This window comes from Sceloporus occidentalis, unplaced genomic scaffold (genome assembly GCF_023333645.1).
Source record: "Sceloporus occidentalis isolate IW3139 unplaced genomic scaffold, rSceOcc1.0.p SCAF_3, whole genome shotgun sequence".
Lineage (NCBI taxonomy): Eukaryota > Metazoa > Chordata > Lepidosauria > Squamata > Phrynosomatidae > Sceloporus > Sceloporus occidentalis.
Window position 1 is genome coordinate 190,709,760 of NW_028316983.1, and position 13,420 is coordinate 190,723,179.

The 13,420-nt window shown below is 36.8% G+C and overlaps 1 protein-coding gene across 1 annotated transcript in view; it reads left to right on the forward strand.

Moving 5' to 3' along the window:
* TAF4B (TATA-box binding protein associated factor 4b) overlaps positions 1-13,420 on the forward strand; it is a 107,685-nt gene that overhangs the window by 21,825 nt on the left and 72,440 nt on the right. The window contains exons 3-7 of the mRNA XM_089518363.1: positions 765-869; positions 1,720-1,872; positions 1,968-2,090; positions 4,283-4,372; positions 6,568-7,278. Coding sequence (XP_089374489.1) covers positions 765-869; positions 1,720-1,872; positions 1,968-2,090; positions 4,283-4,372; positions 6,568-7,278 — 1,182 coding nt within the window. The remainder of the gene's footprint in view (positions 1-764; positions 870-1,719; positions 1,873-1,967; positions 2,091-4,282; positions 4,373-6,567; positions 7,279-13,420) is intronic.

Below are 13,420 nucleotides of genomic sequence, written 5' to 3' on the forward strand. Positions count from 1 at the left end.
AGATCCCTAGAGAGGTGTTCTCTCAGGTAAAAACATAGTGTTTTTGTTATTTGTGGGTTTTCCATATTCACAGGGGACCTGTGCCCCTATCCCCAGCAAATGTGGACGGGCAATTGTATATATAGAGAGACACTCTTAAAGATATAAAAGTCCCAAATGTTTAGGGCTCTAAATAGTACCACCAGCACCTTGAATTTCGATTGGAAGTGCATTGGCATCCGGAGTAGTAGATTGTTTAAAACTGATTTCATAGGGTTTCTTTGCAGTGTTTTGTAGCAGTTAGATTGCTGTGCAATTTATACCAGCAGCAGATTCCAAGTTGTCTTCCCACTTGGGCAGCCCCACATAAAATGCAGGAGTCCTGTAGAAAAACTATCAGTATGTGAAGTATGGTGACTAAATTATTCTGGTCTAGGAATAGTCCCAAATGGTGGCTCAGTGATGCAGCTGGTTCTAGGAGTATTCCACCTATTCCCTTGGCAGGAGTGCAACCCCATCCAATATACAGTAGCTTGCTTATCCAAACTGCATATCTGAGAACTACCAATCCACAGAGCCTCTGTCTTATCGGAGCTCAGCTCCAGTTTCCTAACCCTTATCCAGCCCATTACTTAACACAGTGGTCCAGTACCTGTTTAGCCTCATGTTACCTCCATTGAGCTGAGTTGCATCATATAGCTGTCCTAACTTCAAATGTATTGATAGTGGGGAAGGGAACATTTTTGTCTTTGTATTATATCTATTCTCGTTTTTTTTCTTGAAAGAACTCTGCTAACCAGGTACTTAAAGTTCTAGCAGCTCCTGTTAAAACGGTGTCTCAGACAACTCATTCCATTACCTCTGGTGTTAAGAAGACTGCTGTAATCCAGGTATGGCTGTCATTGTATTTGCTGACATTGATTTTTTTAGGTATTTTTATTGTTGTGGTTCACAAATCACTCTAGTTGTGTTCCATATCTATTCCAAATATGCACTTGGCAGTGTCACTGAGGGAAGCTTCTTCCTGGTCATTTGAAGTAAACAATCTGTGTCATTACTTACTGGAGTAGGATTGTGCTCAGAGCACAGAAGTAATGATTAAAATGTATTAAAACTTCCTGTACCATGATTTGCTAATGAATGGGGAAGAAATACTTCATTGATTTATTGCAGGGGAAAGACAAGTGTGGGGATGCAAAGAAGAGTCAAACTCTCAGAATGTTGAAAAAAGTGATGTTATTCTTGCAACTAGCTCCCACTGCCTTTTTTTTCTAATACATGTTGGCCTAATAATATTTAATGGCTTTCTTCAAAGGCTGTTAAAAGAAAGAAGAAAGAAAAGGCACAATACATGAACAACAGAAATTATTAATTGTAATTAAACCTATACATAAAAGCACATGCATATGTCTTCAGAGTGACACCCATATATCAACATGAGTTTAAATGCATAAAGAGAATTCAATATTTTGGGTCCTTCTGCAGAAAATAACCTGTCTCTGGTACATCCTTTTGTACCTAGTCTTTCTGAGTATCTTCTTGAGAAGTGTGGAATCACTCTGTCCTCCAAATGTGGTTGGGCTGCAATTTGGCCTAGCTAGCCATAGAAATTACTACTAAACTTTAAAAAATCACCTTCATAGAGATAAACCATGTAATTATTTAATGAGTATAGTGGAAACTTATGTCTTTTCCTGCTAGAAATCAAATTAGTGAAGCTAAACATCTGTTTTCTTCCAGTCAGTAGCATCAACAAATAGTATTACCACAAGTACAACTCTAAAAGAAACATCAGGAAATCATCCTATTTCTAATTTTCATGTACTGCCTGCTGCTCCAAAATCAGTTCCTGATGCAGGAGCCACAACTGTAGCACAGGCCAGCATTTCTGCAGTAAGTGCAAATTAGTCTAAGATTGCAAAACTCTACACTGTTTCAGAACAATTGATCAGGATTTAATTTAGACCCTTGCTTTTGATTCTTACCAGGAAATGCTGGAAAATGTGAAAAAGTGCAAAAACTTTCTTGCGACACTTATAAAACTGGCATCCAATGGACCTCATTCACCAGAAATGGGGCAGAATGTGAAGAACCTGGTAGAAAATCTGTTGGTAAAAGTTAATCTGCAAGTATTTTTGCCCTGATACTAAATGTATTTACTTGGAAGTGATTTTATTGGCATTTCAGTTGTGTACAAATTTGCATTAGATTGAATGTATAAAATGTTGGCGTTGTCTAAGTTTACTGTCCCATCTTCACACATCAGCCATTAAAGCATGATGCAGTAGGACTTGAGCATACTGTATATACTCATATATAAGTCTAGAATTTTTAGTAAAAAAATTGATCCCAAAAACCTAGGTCGACTTATCCACGGATCAATGTAAGTACTATACTTTAACTCTTATTAAAAAGGGAACCACCCCCTGTGAAAGGCAAGAGTACAATCTGTCCTGGAAGCACTGACCTCCCTCTACTCTCTCTTCCATCCATCCTTTAGGGTGAGCCAAAACAGTTATGCCTGCCATAGTTTTTTAGGTTCTTTGACATTGTTTTCCTTTGCTTCATCATTTAGATTCTTTGTTGCATGTCCGTAAGTGTTTTACCCTTGACTTAGAAGTATCTTCCTTTATTCTACTCGAGAGAAGTTGCATTGACCTGGTCCATTCAAAGAGTAATTTTGTCCCCCAAAACCTATCCTCGACTTATACATGAGATCGACTTATAGTCGAGTATATACGGTAATCTGAAAGCTCTAAACATTCCCAGATCATAATGTGCTCGTTACAGTATCAGAGCAGCATTTCACATTGTACTCTGTTCTTTTTGCCACCATGTTATTGTACTAGAAGTTCTCATTATTGCCTTTTGAAGAAAGGATGATACCATTTTGCATGGTTTCTTGGGAAAGGCATGAAATGGAAAACTGTCTGCTTGAATAGGAACTGGGGAATATTGAATGCTACTTTCAAACCAGCTTTCTCTTGTGTCTCCATATTTCTTGTGATAGGAGGGAAGTTAGCATACACAAACTTATTTTGACACACACACACCCCCCCCCCCCCCGGTCCCGGCAGAGATTTGCAACTTATTCCATAAGCCTGACTTTTTATTACTCCTGTTCCGTTTTGCATGGCATTTGTTCTATGTAGGTAGTAACACGTCTGTAGTTTTGTTTCTGTTCCATACAAGGGGTTTAATCCAAACCAGGCAACCCCTGGTTAGGACTAAACTACATGCTACAGTATAAATCCTTGGCTTGCAGATAAGCCTTCTTTATTCAAAGCATGCATCCCTCAAATTGGGACCACTGTAGATGGATAAGAGAACCTTGGATTTCTTATCCCATTTTTCTTATGTTTGTTCCTTTCCTGGTGGCTAAAATGCACACACACACCTCAGTTGGCACCAGTGGAAGTTTTTCTCCTTCCCCTTCTAAGCTTACATGCATACAGACAGTTAGAGAAAGAGGTTTCAGCATCCCCTAGCCAAGTGTCATCATCCCTTTCCAGATGGGATCCAGGCGGGATCCAGGCATACCTTCTTCGGGGTAAGAAACAAAAAACCACTGCCTACTATATATTTAATGTTGCATGTAGTTTAACCCTTAGATACATTGCAGAAATAAGATCGTATGAGACTGGTTTAATTTCCTTGGCTCAGTGCTAGGGAACCCTGGGAATTGTAGTTTATTATGGTACCAGAGCTCTCTAATAGAGAAGGCTAAATGTGTCACAAAACTACAATTCCCTGAATTTCCTAGCATTGAGCCAGGACAGTTAAAGCGGTCTCAAAGAAGATGATTTTTGCTGTGTCTTTTGGACCCATGATACAAATACTGCAGAATAGAGAAACAATAGAAAATTATTTGTTTTGCCTTAACCATCTATTTCTGGATGCAAAGCTATAATAATTTGTTTGAAAGAACAGATGATATAGCAGTATAGATTGTAATGCAGTCTTTTCTGTAGTCGGGGTAGCAAATACTTTACAGAACAGATCTGGCCCTCAAAGTATGTAGTGCCATCAGTGCAATTCTATTATTACTATTATTATTTTAGGAACAACTTACAAATCTACTTTTTAATTTATCATTGGTGTTGCTTTGGAACCTGTGAAAACTGGCCATAGACTGCTTTTAACAGCAGTTATATTAGCTTCTCTTTAAAAGCTTGTCCTTGAACAAAGTATGGGGATATGAAATTCATAAGTACCAGAGTGTCAGTGAATTAGTGAATTATGCTGTAAGCAGATATAAAGGAGATACAAGTTGTATTTATGCTACAACTTTTTTTCTACCTAGGAAGCTAAAATTGAACCAGAAGAGTTTACCAAAAAGCTGTACGTTGAGCTGAAGTCTTCCCCGCAGCCATATCTTGTTCCTTTCCTCAAGGTATGTCTTAAGAATATGTAACTCCATTGTTACCTGCATGGGATTGATCCTTAACCAGAGAGTGAGAGGTTAGTTTGGAATACCAAGGTCATTAAATGGTGAAACAAAGCAGCAAGAGAATTGTCTGTGTGTAAGTGCAACTTAATGCCCACTAGTAAAATTCTGTTTCTCTTTGCTGTTGTGGTATTGTAGTACAGCTACATTATAGAACCATCTGATGAGTTGCAAGCTAGTATGAACTTGTGCCTAGGATTTGTGGGAATTTAATACCTCCTAGATTCTGTTCATTTATTGGCCTGAAGGTCCTTACAGTTCCCTGCAATGTAGCAAGCACACTACTTGAGGACAGTCCACTGATGTTAAGTGTTTCTGTAGTGATTTTGGCTAGCCAAAGACATAGAAGTGAAAACTTACTTTAATACTGTACTATGAGAAGAGACTCCTGCAGTGTACTAAGATTATGCTGTGTTGATGTCATGGGTTATAGTTGTGCTACAGAACACTATATAGTGCACCCTTTTTAAAAAAAATAACCGGGCTCATGCATGTGGCGGCGGCGGCATGTGCCCCATTAATCTAAACAGGATGTGCCGCCCCACGTGGTCCCACGCAGCTTTCAGCATATGCTGAAAGCCACGTATAGAGCATCCGCGTATGATGCAGGCACACTGTATTAAGTCTGTTACCAATAGTTCTATTAAAACATTGGGCTACAGTTCAGCTACAGAACACTATAGTAAGTCTGTGGTCCAAAACAAACTGCAGAAATAATCCAGTTTGAGACATCTAACTACACTGGCTCAATGGTAGGGAATTCTGGGAACTGTAGTTTTGTGAGGCATTCAGACTTCTCTGTCAGAGAGTTCTGATGTCACAATAAATTACAATCATCAGGATTCCCGAGCACTAGCAGTCTCAGACTGAATTATTTCTATAGTATGTTTTGGACCTATGCTACCAGTAGTGTTATGCAAGCATTAACCTGAACATGGGTAAAATACAACTGTGTAGTGAGGAAGGGGAGTGCATTCAAGACCTGCCCCAGTGTTCACACTCACATGCTTTTTGTCAGAGCATTATGTTTTTGGCATGAAGCTCAATAAAGCATATCTCAAATCTGGAATTCAGGGCTTCAGGTGATATGTAGCTGAATGTTCTTAGAGACCCCTTTCTAGTTCTTTATGCTATATATGTAATTAATGAAGAGAAACATGTTCACAGGAACATTGGGTGGAGCCACAGTATGGACTAATGATTTTTTGGGTTATAACTCCCAGGAACACTAGAGCCAGGGTGAACAGCAGCCATTCTGGCTGAGGATGCTGAGATTAGTGGTCCAACAAAGTTGCTCCTCCAAGCCATAAATCTCTTTTTATCCATGTTCAGATAAATTTCTGAATATTTTATTGTCTTTAACAGAATGAATTTATACACTAAACCTATCAAATGGTAGAAAACCTATAGGATTCCACCTCAACATTAGGAAGAACTTCCTGACAGTAAGAGCTGTTTGACAGTGGAACACACTTCTTTGGAGTGTGTTGAAGTCTCCTTCTTTGGATGTTTTAAAATGGAGGTTGGATGGCCATCTGTTGGGGGTGCTTTGATTGTGTATTTCTGGATGGCAAGGGCTTGGATTTGATGGCCCTTGCACTCTCTTCCTACTCTATGATTCTGTGATTTTGGAATAGTTGTTCTACAAGCTTTGTGAAACTTTGGATAATTTTCTAATTTTTCCACTGGAAGAAAACAGTTCAATTGCAATGGAGCTAACACTGTTGAATGGGAATTCACATTCCTGCAATGCAGTCTCCAGATTTGGCTTGCTAAGGAAAATCCATAGATGTCTGCCTTCTTGTGAATTTGCAGCATTCAGTTGTGAAGGTCTGCGACATTGCTGGCTGTGTACTTATCTGCAAAACACAAAGGCCCAGACTTACATCAGGGAATTTGACCAATGTGCCTAAGAAATCTGCCAAGGTTCAGATTTATTAATTCAATGCAGAGAAGAAACCTAAAGCTTTGTCAAGTTCCTTGAATATCAGATGTTACAAATTTCACAATTTAGCAAGGTGATCTCTTCATTTAATGGCAGATTGATGAATACAAATGGTGTTGTCTCATGAAAGGACTGTATAGCATAGATTGTGAAAAGAATATGCCAAATCTAATTTTATGTTTTCTTCTTTGCCTAGAAAAGTGTGCATGCCTTAAGGCACCTCACTCCAGATATACAGACCTTTATACAGCAGTGTCTCCAGCAATCTATACCACAAACAGCTGCTTCTACTTGTGCTGCTGCACTGTCATCTGCATCTGTAGTGGCTAGCAGCACTCCTGTGACAACAGCCTCTTTCCAATCTGCACGGCCTGTACTTAGAACGCCATTGGGAATATCTTCTCCACAGACTTTGGGCCCATTCTCTTGTACATCTCTGGTGACAAGAGGATCTGCTTCACTTCAGTTTGCCCAGCCAGATGGTGCTTTGTCTGTGGGGACATTTTCCCTTCAAGTTGCCAATTCTGTTCCCTCCACTCAACTGGCATCAGGTATAGATACTCTGAAGGCTGTACAGCCAACCTCCTCCATTGCAGTGGTGACAACAAATAACACTCTTATTGAGCTTACAAAACCAGTGCACACTCCTGCAACAATGTTTTCTGCTCCACTTGCTGCTCTTAGTTCTGTAAAGTCAGTGCCATCACCTGCTGTGGCAAAGTCTCCTCAAGTGGGAAAGTCAGCCTTCACTACTTCTGCTACAACAGCCTTCACTAAAACAGTCACCACAGCGCTCCAATCTCGAGCACCAGTCACTGGGAAACCAATCACAATCAGAGTTGTCCATCCCAATTCTGTCATTTCTCAATCTGTACAGACTTCACAGGCTGTAAAGGTAAAGCAGCTGGTAAGAGAACTTTATTTGGTATCTGGTCTGCAAAACTGGAGTGTTGAGGAAGCTAGCTAACTCTCAGCAGTGCCAGCAATTCCAAGTCTCTGCACACATGATTGTGTCCTCTGCACTTCCCCCGTGCAGTTGAATAGCACCAAATAGAAATGGTACCTGTGTGTTTACCTCTCATATGCTTTGCACTACTTACATACAAAATAATTACTGAAAAGGTCAGGATCTGAAGAAGGGAACTGTCTAAGTGTTGCATGGTCCATGAAGTAGTGGAGGGCAGATACTAATGTGAGATGAGCAAACTGGTGTCTAGAGGACACATGTGGCTACAAAGGCTTTTTGGTAGTCTCTCCTGGAAGCTTCCAAGAACAGTGATTCATCTTTAAAATAAGAAAAAGGAAGATGGCAAGAGAGAATCTAGCAGCAACTTGATTTATTTTAGTAAGAATGTTAGTGGATTTCACTCCACTTCTTCAGATGTGCTGATGGAATCCCTTCCCAGCTATAGCAGTCCATGGCCCTCTGTGGCTGGAGGTTGAGAGTTCAGTTGCATCACAAACTTGAAGGATAAAGCCTAGGACCCCTAAGAATGAGTTTCATGAGCCACTCAAGTTGAGTCAGTTACCTCATCCCAAAAAATGTTTTGAGCACAAGGTGTCTGTGAAAGCTGTCAGAATGGCAGCTAGAGTAACCATGCTATAGGCAAACTTACTCCTCAGAGGTACCCCTAGGAGAAGGAGCTTCAGAAGATACCCTGAATTGCAAGACATATACTTGATATGTTAGAGGAGCTACTTCAGCACAGACTTAGTGGGCAGTAAGTTGGGACTGTTATAATAGATGTTCTATGTCAGCTGGAGACTTTGGTGACTTCCTCAGCTATGATTCTGAGCAGGCATGCTTAAGTGTATGAATTCACCATGTAGTCAGATTCCTTAAGATGGATAGACTGAACTCAACAGTTTGACTAGAGATTCCTTTACCAGCTATGCCTTGGTTAAAAGAAATTTCACCCTGTACAACTATTGAGCATAGAAACGTATCCTAAAGGAGACTGTCCTTGTAGACATAACTGGACAGATTCATAATAAGACACAACTCTCTTAGGCATCAAGGAACTACATGCTTCATTATGGAACGATTTGCTTAGTCTTATTTAGAGATACCCCTTTGAGGATGCCTTTACCTCCAGAGGCCAGCTTGATAGGCACATGGGGGAGTGGTTTCTCTAGCGGTCCCCAACCTTGCTGCTTTTAGAAAGGGTGTTAAAAACATACCTCTTTAAATTGACCTTCTAAAATTCTGTAGTGGCCTTTTCTTTTTTCTGTTTGTTTCTCTGATCCACCTTTTTTTTTTGTCTGTCTTGTGGGGATTTTTTTTGCTGGCTGCAGTTTTCTATTTTCAATTTTTGTTGTATATCACTTTGACTGCTTTATTTTTTATTTTTTAAAAGTTTTTATTGATTTAAAACATAGATACATATATAGACATTACTTAGTGACAAATGAGAAACATAACATAACATAAATTACAAATACATATATTGACTTCCTAGAGTTGGTTCTGATTCATATTTACAATATCTTTATCTCCAGATGTCTTCAATTAACTTCTTGTCATATGGATGTCATTTAAAGTCTACATCGAGAGGGAATTATTTCTTCTTATTTTTATCTGAGTATATCCTTCCAGTAATATAAAGTAATCAAAGTAATGTATAGAATTTACTTGAGTCATCAACCCTAGTGGAAAAGGATAAATTAAGATTCCATATTAGGGTTACAATCATATTTGGAGAGCCTTGTTGGGTTGGCTTAATTAATGCTCTTATAGTTTAAAAGGCTTATTTTTGTAAACTTAATAATTTTTAAATAAATTTTATTGGATTTTAAAAGAAAACATACATACATAAATCAAAGACAATATCATACAATCACATTGAGAAGTTACATAGTATATTAATATTTGAACGGAGTCTTTCATTCCGAGGAGTTCATCATTCCATACTTTGTACTTTCCTACCTTATACCCTCTTTCAAATAGCTACCCACTCCTATTACCTTCCTTAAAAAAACCAACTAACCACACATTCAACCCATCCCTTATTTCGTCCTCTACATTCATACCTACTCTGACCTTCTACACTTGCTTAACCTTCTTTCTTCCTCTTTCTCCCACTATCTTCTTACAAATCCTTCTCTGAATATTCTATTCCTAACTCATATTCAAAGTTAACTTCTCCCACCATCACTCTCTATCTTCCATACTAAAAAATTGACTTCCTCCACCTTTGATTTGTAAGGCCTCTTACTTTACACTTAATCTTCTCTAAACTTAATTATTCTTTCAAAATATTAGTTCTAGAGGATAATTATTTTCCCCCAAGATCAAAGTTATTCTAGAAATACAATATATCCCAAGAAAGAAGTAGGTAGGTCGGTTACTTTTACTTTATTTTTTAATAAGAGAAAATAATTACATCTTTATTCTCTATAGCTTATTTCTGAATTTTCTCTAAACCGCTATAATAACGAAAGCTAGCCTCTAGCATAATTTCTTAACATCGAACTACTGATATCATATAGCTATGTCACCCCATTTCTTCTTAATATAATCTAAAACTTTACACAGGTCTTTAGATACAATCTCCCAAGAGTCTTCTTTTATCACACAGGAGAGTTTGTTCATTTGCATCATTTCATATAGATAGATAGACCAATCCTCAAGGTTAGGTAGCTCTTTCTATCTCCATTTCTTTGCATACAGAATCCTGGCAACAGAAACCATATGCATTAAAAAAATCTCCATATTTCTTATCCAATTTTTCTTCAAACATTCCTAATAACATAGCTTCAGGGGTTATTTTCATATCAATTTCCAAAATCTCATTTATTTCATTAGTAATGGTCTACCAAAATTCCTTTGCTTTCCTACAAGTCCACCAACAGTGGAAGCAGGATCCTATAGCTTTGTCACATTTCCAGCAGATATTATTTGTATTTTTATATATTTTGGCTAATTTTGCTGGTGTTAGGTGCCATCTAAAATACATTTTAAACATTTTCTCTTAAATTTTGGGCTGCCGTAAATTTTATATTTTCCTTCCATGCTTTCCCCCATTGGTCTAAGTTGATAGCATGTCCACAGTCTTTGGTCCATTTTATCATTGTTTTCTTGATTATTTCTTGTTCTGTATCCCAGCTTAGCAATATTTTGTATAATTTTCCCATTAGACCTTTTTGGTTTCCTTTAATCAACAGAAGTTTTTCTAGGTCTGAACTACTATCCTTCTTTTCCCATTTTTTCAAGTCATGCTGAGTTTTGGAATAAATTTGTTGATATTCGAACCAATTTAGGTTGAAACCCTGTGTGTCTAATTGTTTTTGTGTTTTAATTTCTAATTCTTTACCATTAAGTTTTAAAAGATCATCATAAATAATCCAGTTTCCTTCTCTTTCCATTTGTATTCTATAAATTGCTTCTAACGGGGAAGACCATTTTGGAAACCCAGTAACTATCCTACCGCTATATTTCTTCCACGTCTTTAGCAGGGCATGCCTAATACAGTGATTATTAATAGAGTGATCTGTTTTTTTCTTTGTAATCTAAAAGAAAGGCAAGCAATCCAAATTTAAGCCCTTTGCATTCCAATTCTAGTGCTTTTTTTATCTTGTAAGTTTATCCAATTCTTTATCCAGAGTAGGCAGTTGGCTTCATATTATTATTATTATTATTATTATTATTATTAACCTAATATAATTTGATGTTTGGAACTTTTAGTCTTCCTCTTTCCCTTGCGTCTTGTAAAACCTTTGGTTTTACTCTAGGTTTTTTCCCTTCCCAAATAAAATTTGTTAAGTCTCTCTGCCAATCCTTAAGGATTTTTTTTCTGGGATTGTGATCGGGAGTGTTTGAAAGAGAAAGAGGGTTTTGGGTAATATATTCATTTTAATAGCAGCTATCCTGTCTTAAAAGGATATGTGCAATTTGTTCCATTTATTCAACTCATTTTAAATTTTTTTCCATAGTGTAACATAATAGTTATCAAAAAGTTTGTTTGTTTTATTCGAGATAATTAATCCTAAATATCTTATTTTCCCTTTGACTTCAATTCCAGTGTGTTCAATTAATTTGTTCTTTATTTATATTTTTAGTTAGAATAGCAGATTTTTGTAGGTTCACTCTACAGCCACTTAAGATCTCGAAAATTTTTTAGAATCTTCATTAAATTTTCTACATTTTCTAATGCGTCTTCCAAATTTATAAACAAATCATCTGCATAAGTTTTTATTTTTATATGTGTATTTTTAAATTTTCACTCCTTTCAAATCATTGTCCAAATTGTTTTTCCTAATTAGAATTTCTATCATGACTATGAAAAGAAGAGGAGACAAGGGGCATCCCTGACGTGCTCCTCTTTGAATTGGGAAAAAAGGGGTTTTATCCCCATTTATTAAAATGTTAGCTTTTTGGTACTTATAAAGTCCTTTTATTCGTTTACAAAAATTATCTGCTATATTCATTGCTTCAAGGATCATAAAAATAGTATTCCAGTTTACGGAGTCAAAAGCTTTTTGTAAATTCAAGAAAAATAGCCCTGCTTGCTTTTCATTATGTCTATAATAGTATTCTAGGATGTTTATAACGTATCTTGTATTTTCTCTTATTTGTCTTCCAGGGAGAAAACCTTTTTGATCTCCATCAATGATTTTACTTAAATATATTTTTTGATATATATATTTTATAATCAGAATTTAATAATGAGATGGGTCTATAATTAGCCTGGTCACCATCTGCTTTATTTTCTTTCAAAATTAGGGTGATGTTTGCTTCCTTCTAAGTATCTGGTATTTTGTTGATAGGAGCCTCTTTAAATTCTTGGTATAAGGAGTAGCATAGCTCTTCTTTAAATGTTTTATAGAAAGATAAAGGAAAGCCATCCGGTCCAGGGGTTTTATGAATTTTCCCTTCCTCTATTGCTCCTAAGATTTCATCGACAGTTATATCTTTCTCTAGGAAGTTTCTTTGCTCTTCATCTAACTTAATTATTTCCTTTTTTATTACACCAGTCATATAGATTTTTCACGTTGAGATTCTCACTTCCATATAGGTTTCTGTAATAGTCAAAGTCTGTTTAATATCCTCCTATCTTGTTAATGTTTTCCCATCTGTATTGATTTTTAGGATTTGATTCCTATTTTTCTTTTCTTTTAATTTAATTTATTAAATTAAAAGTGAACTTAATAAATTTTGAGGGAGCCAAAACAGGATGTTTTTCTTTCAGTTTTACTGTGGGTAGCTTTTATTTCACTTTGAAATCTAATATTTAAAATAATTTCATTCTCCTTTTTTTCTTTTGACAAAGTTCCCAAAACATTTTTAAAGCTAATTTTAAGCAGCCAATAAACATTTTTTTTAAAAAATCAAATGAAACACAAACATTCAAATAGATTTAAAAACTCACTCAATTCCAATGGCCTTCAAAGATATTTTTGTTAACACATACCATATGTACTCGACTATAAGTCAACCTCATGTATAAGTCAAGGGCAGGTCTTAGGGCCAAAATTATGGATTTTCATATACCCCATGGATAAGTCGAGGGTAAAACTTAGGCCACGTAAGAAAGAATCTAAAGGACGAAGCAAAGGAAAACAATGCCAAAGAACTTACAGAATTCCAGAAGGCATAGCTGTTTGTATTCATCTTAAAAGCTGGATGGTTGAGAGAACAGAGGAGGGTCAGTGCTTCCAGGACAGATTATATTTTGCCTTTCACTAGTGCATTGTTCCTTTTTTAAAATAAGAGTTAAAGTGCAGTACTAACATTGACCCATGGATAAGTCAACCTCTGGTTTTGGGGTCAAGTTTTTTGACTAAAATTTTGGACTTATACATGAGTATATACAGTAGTTTTGGATAATTTAAACAACATATAAGGTAAAACTACATACATACAACTATAAAGCTAATAACTATTTCTGCAGTCTACTTGCAACTATTTTTCAAATCCTAAAATTTCTATTCCTTCCCTCCAATATCTTCTCATAAAATTAACTATCAGTTCCCACTCCTTTTGAAAAGTACAGTGCTCCCTTCCCTTATGCGGGGGATCCGTTCCACCCCGCTCCCTGCGTAAGGGGGAA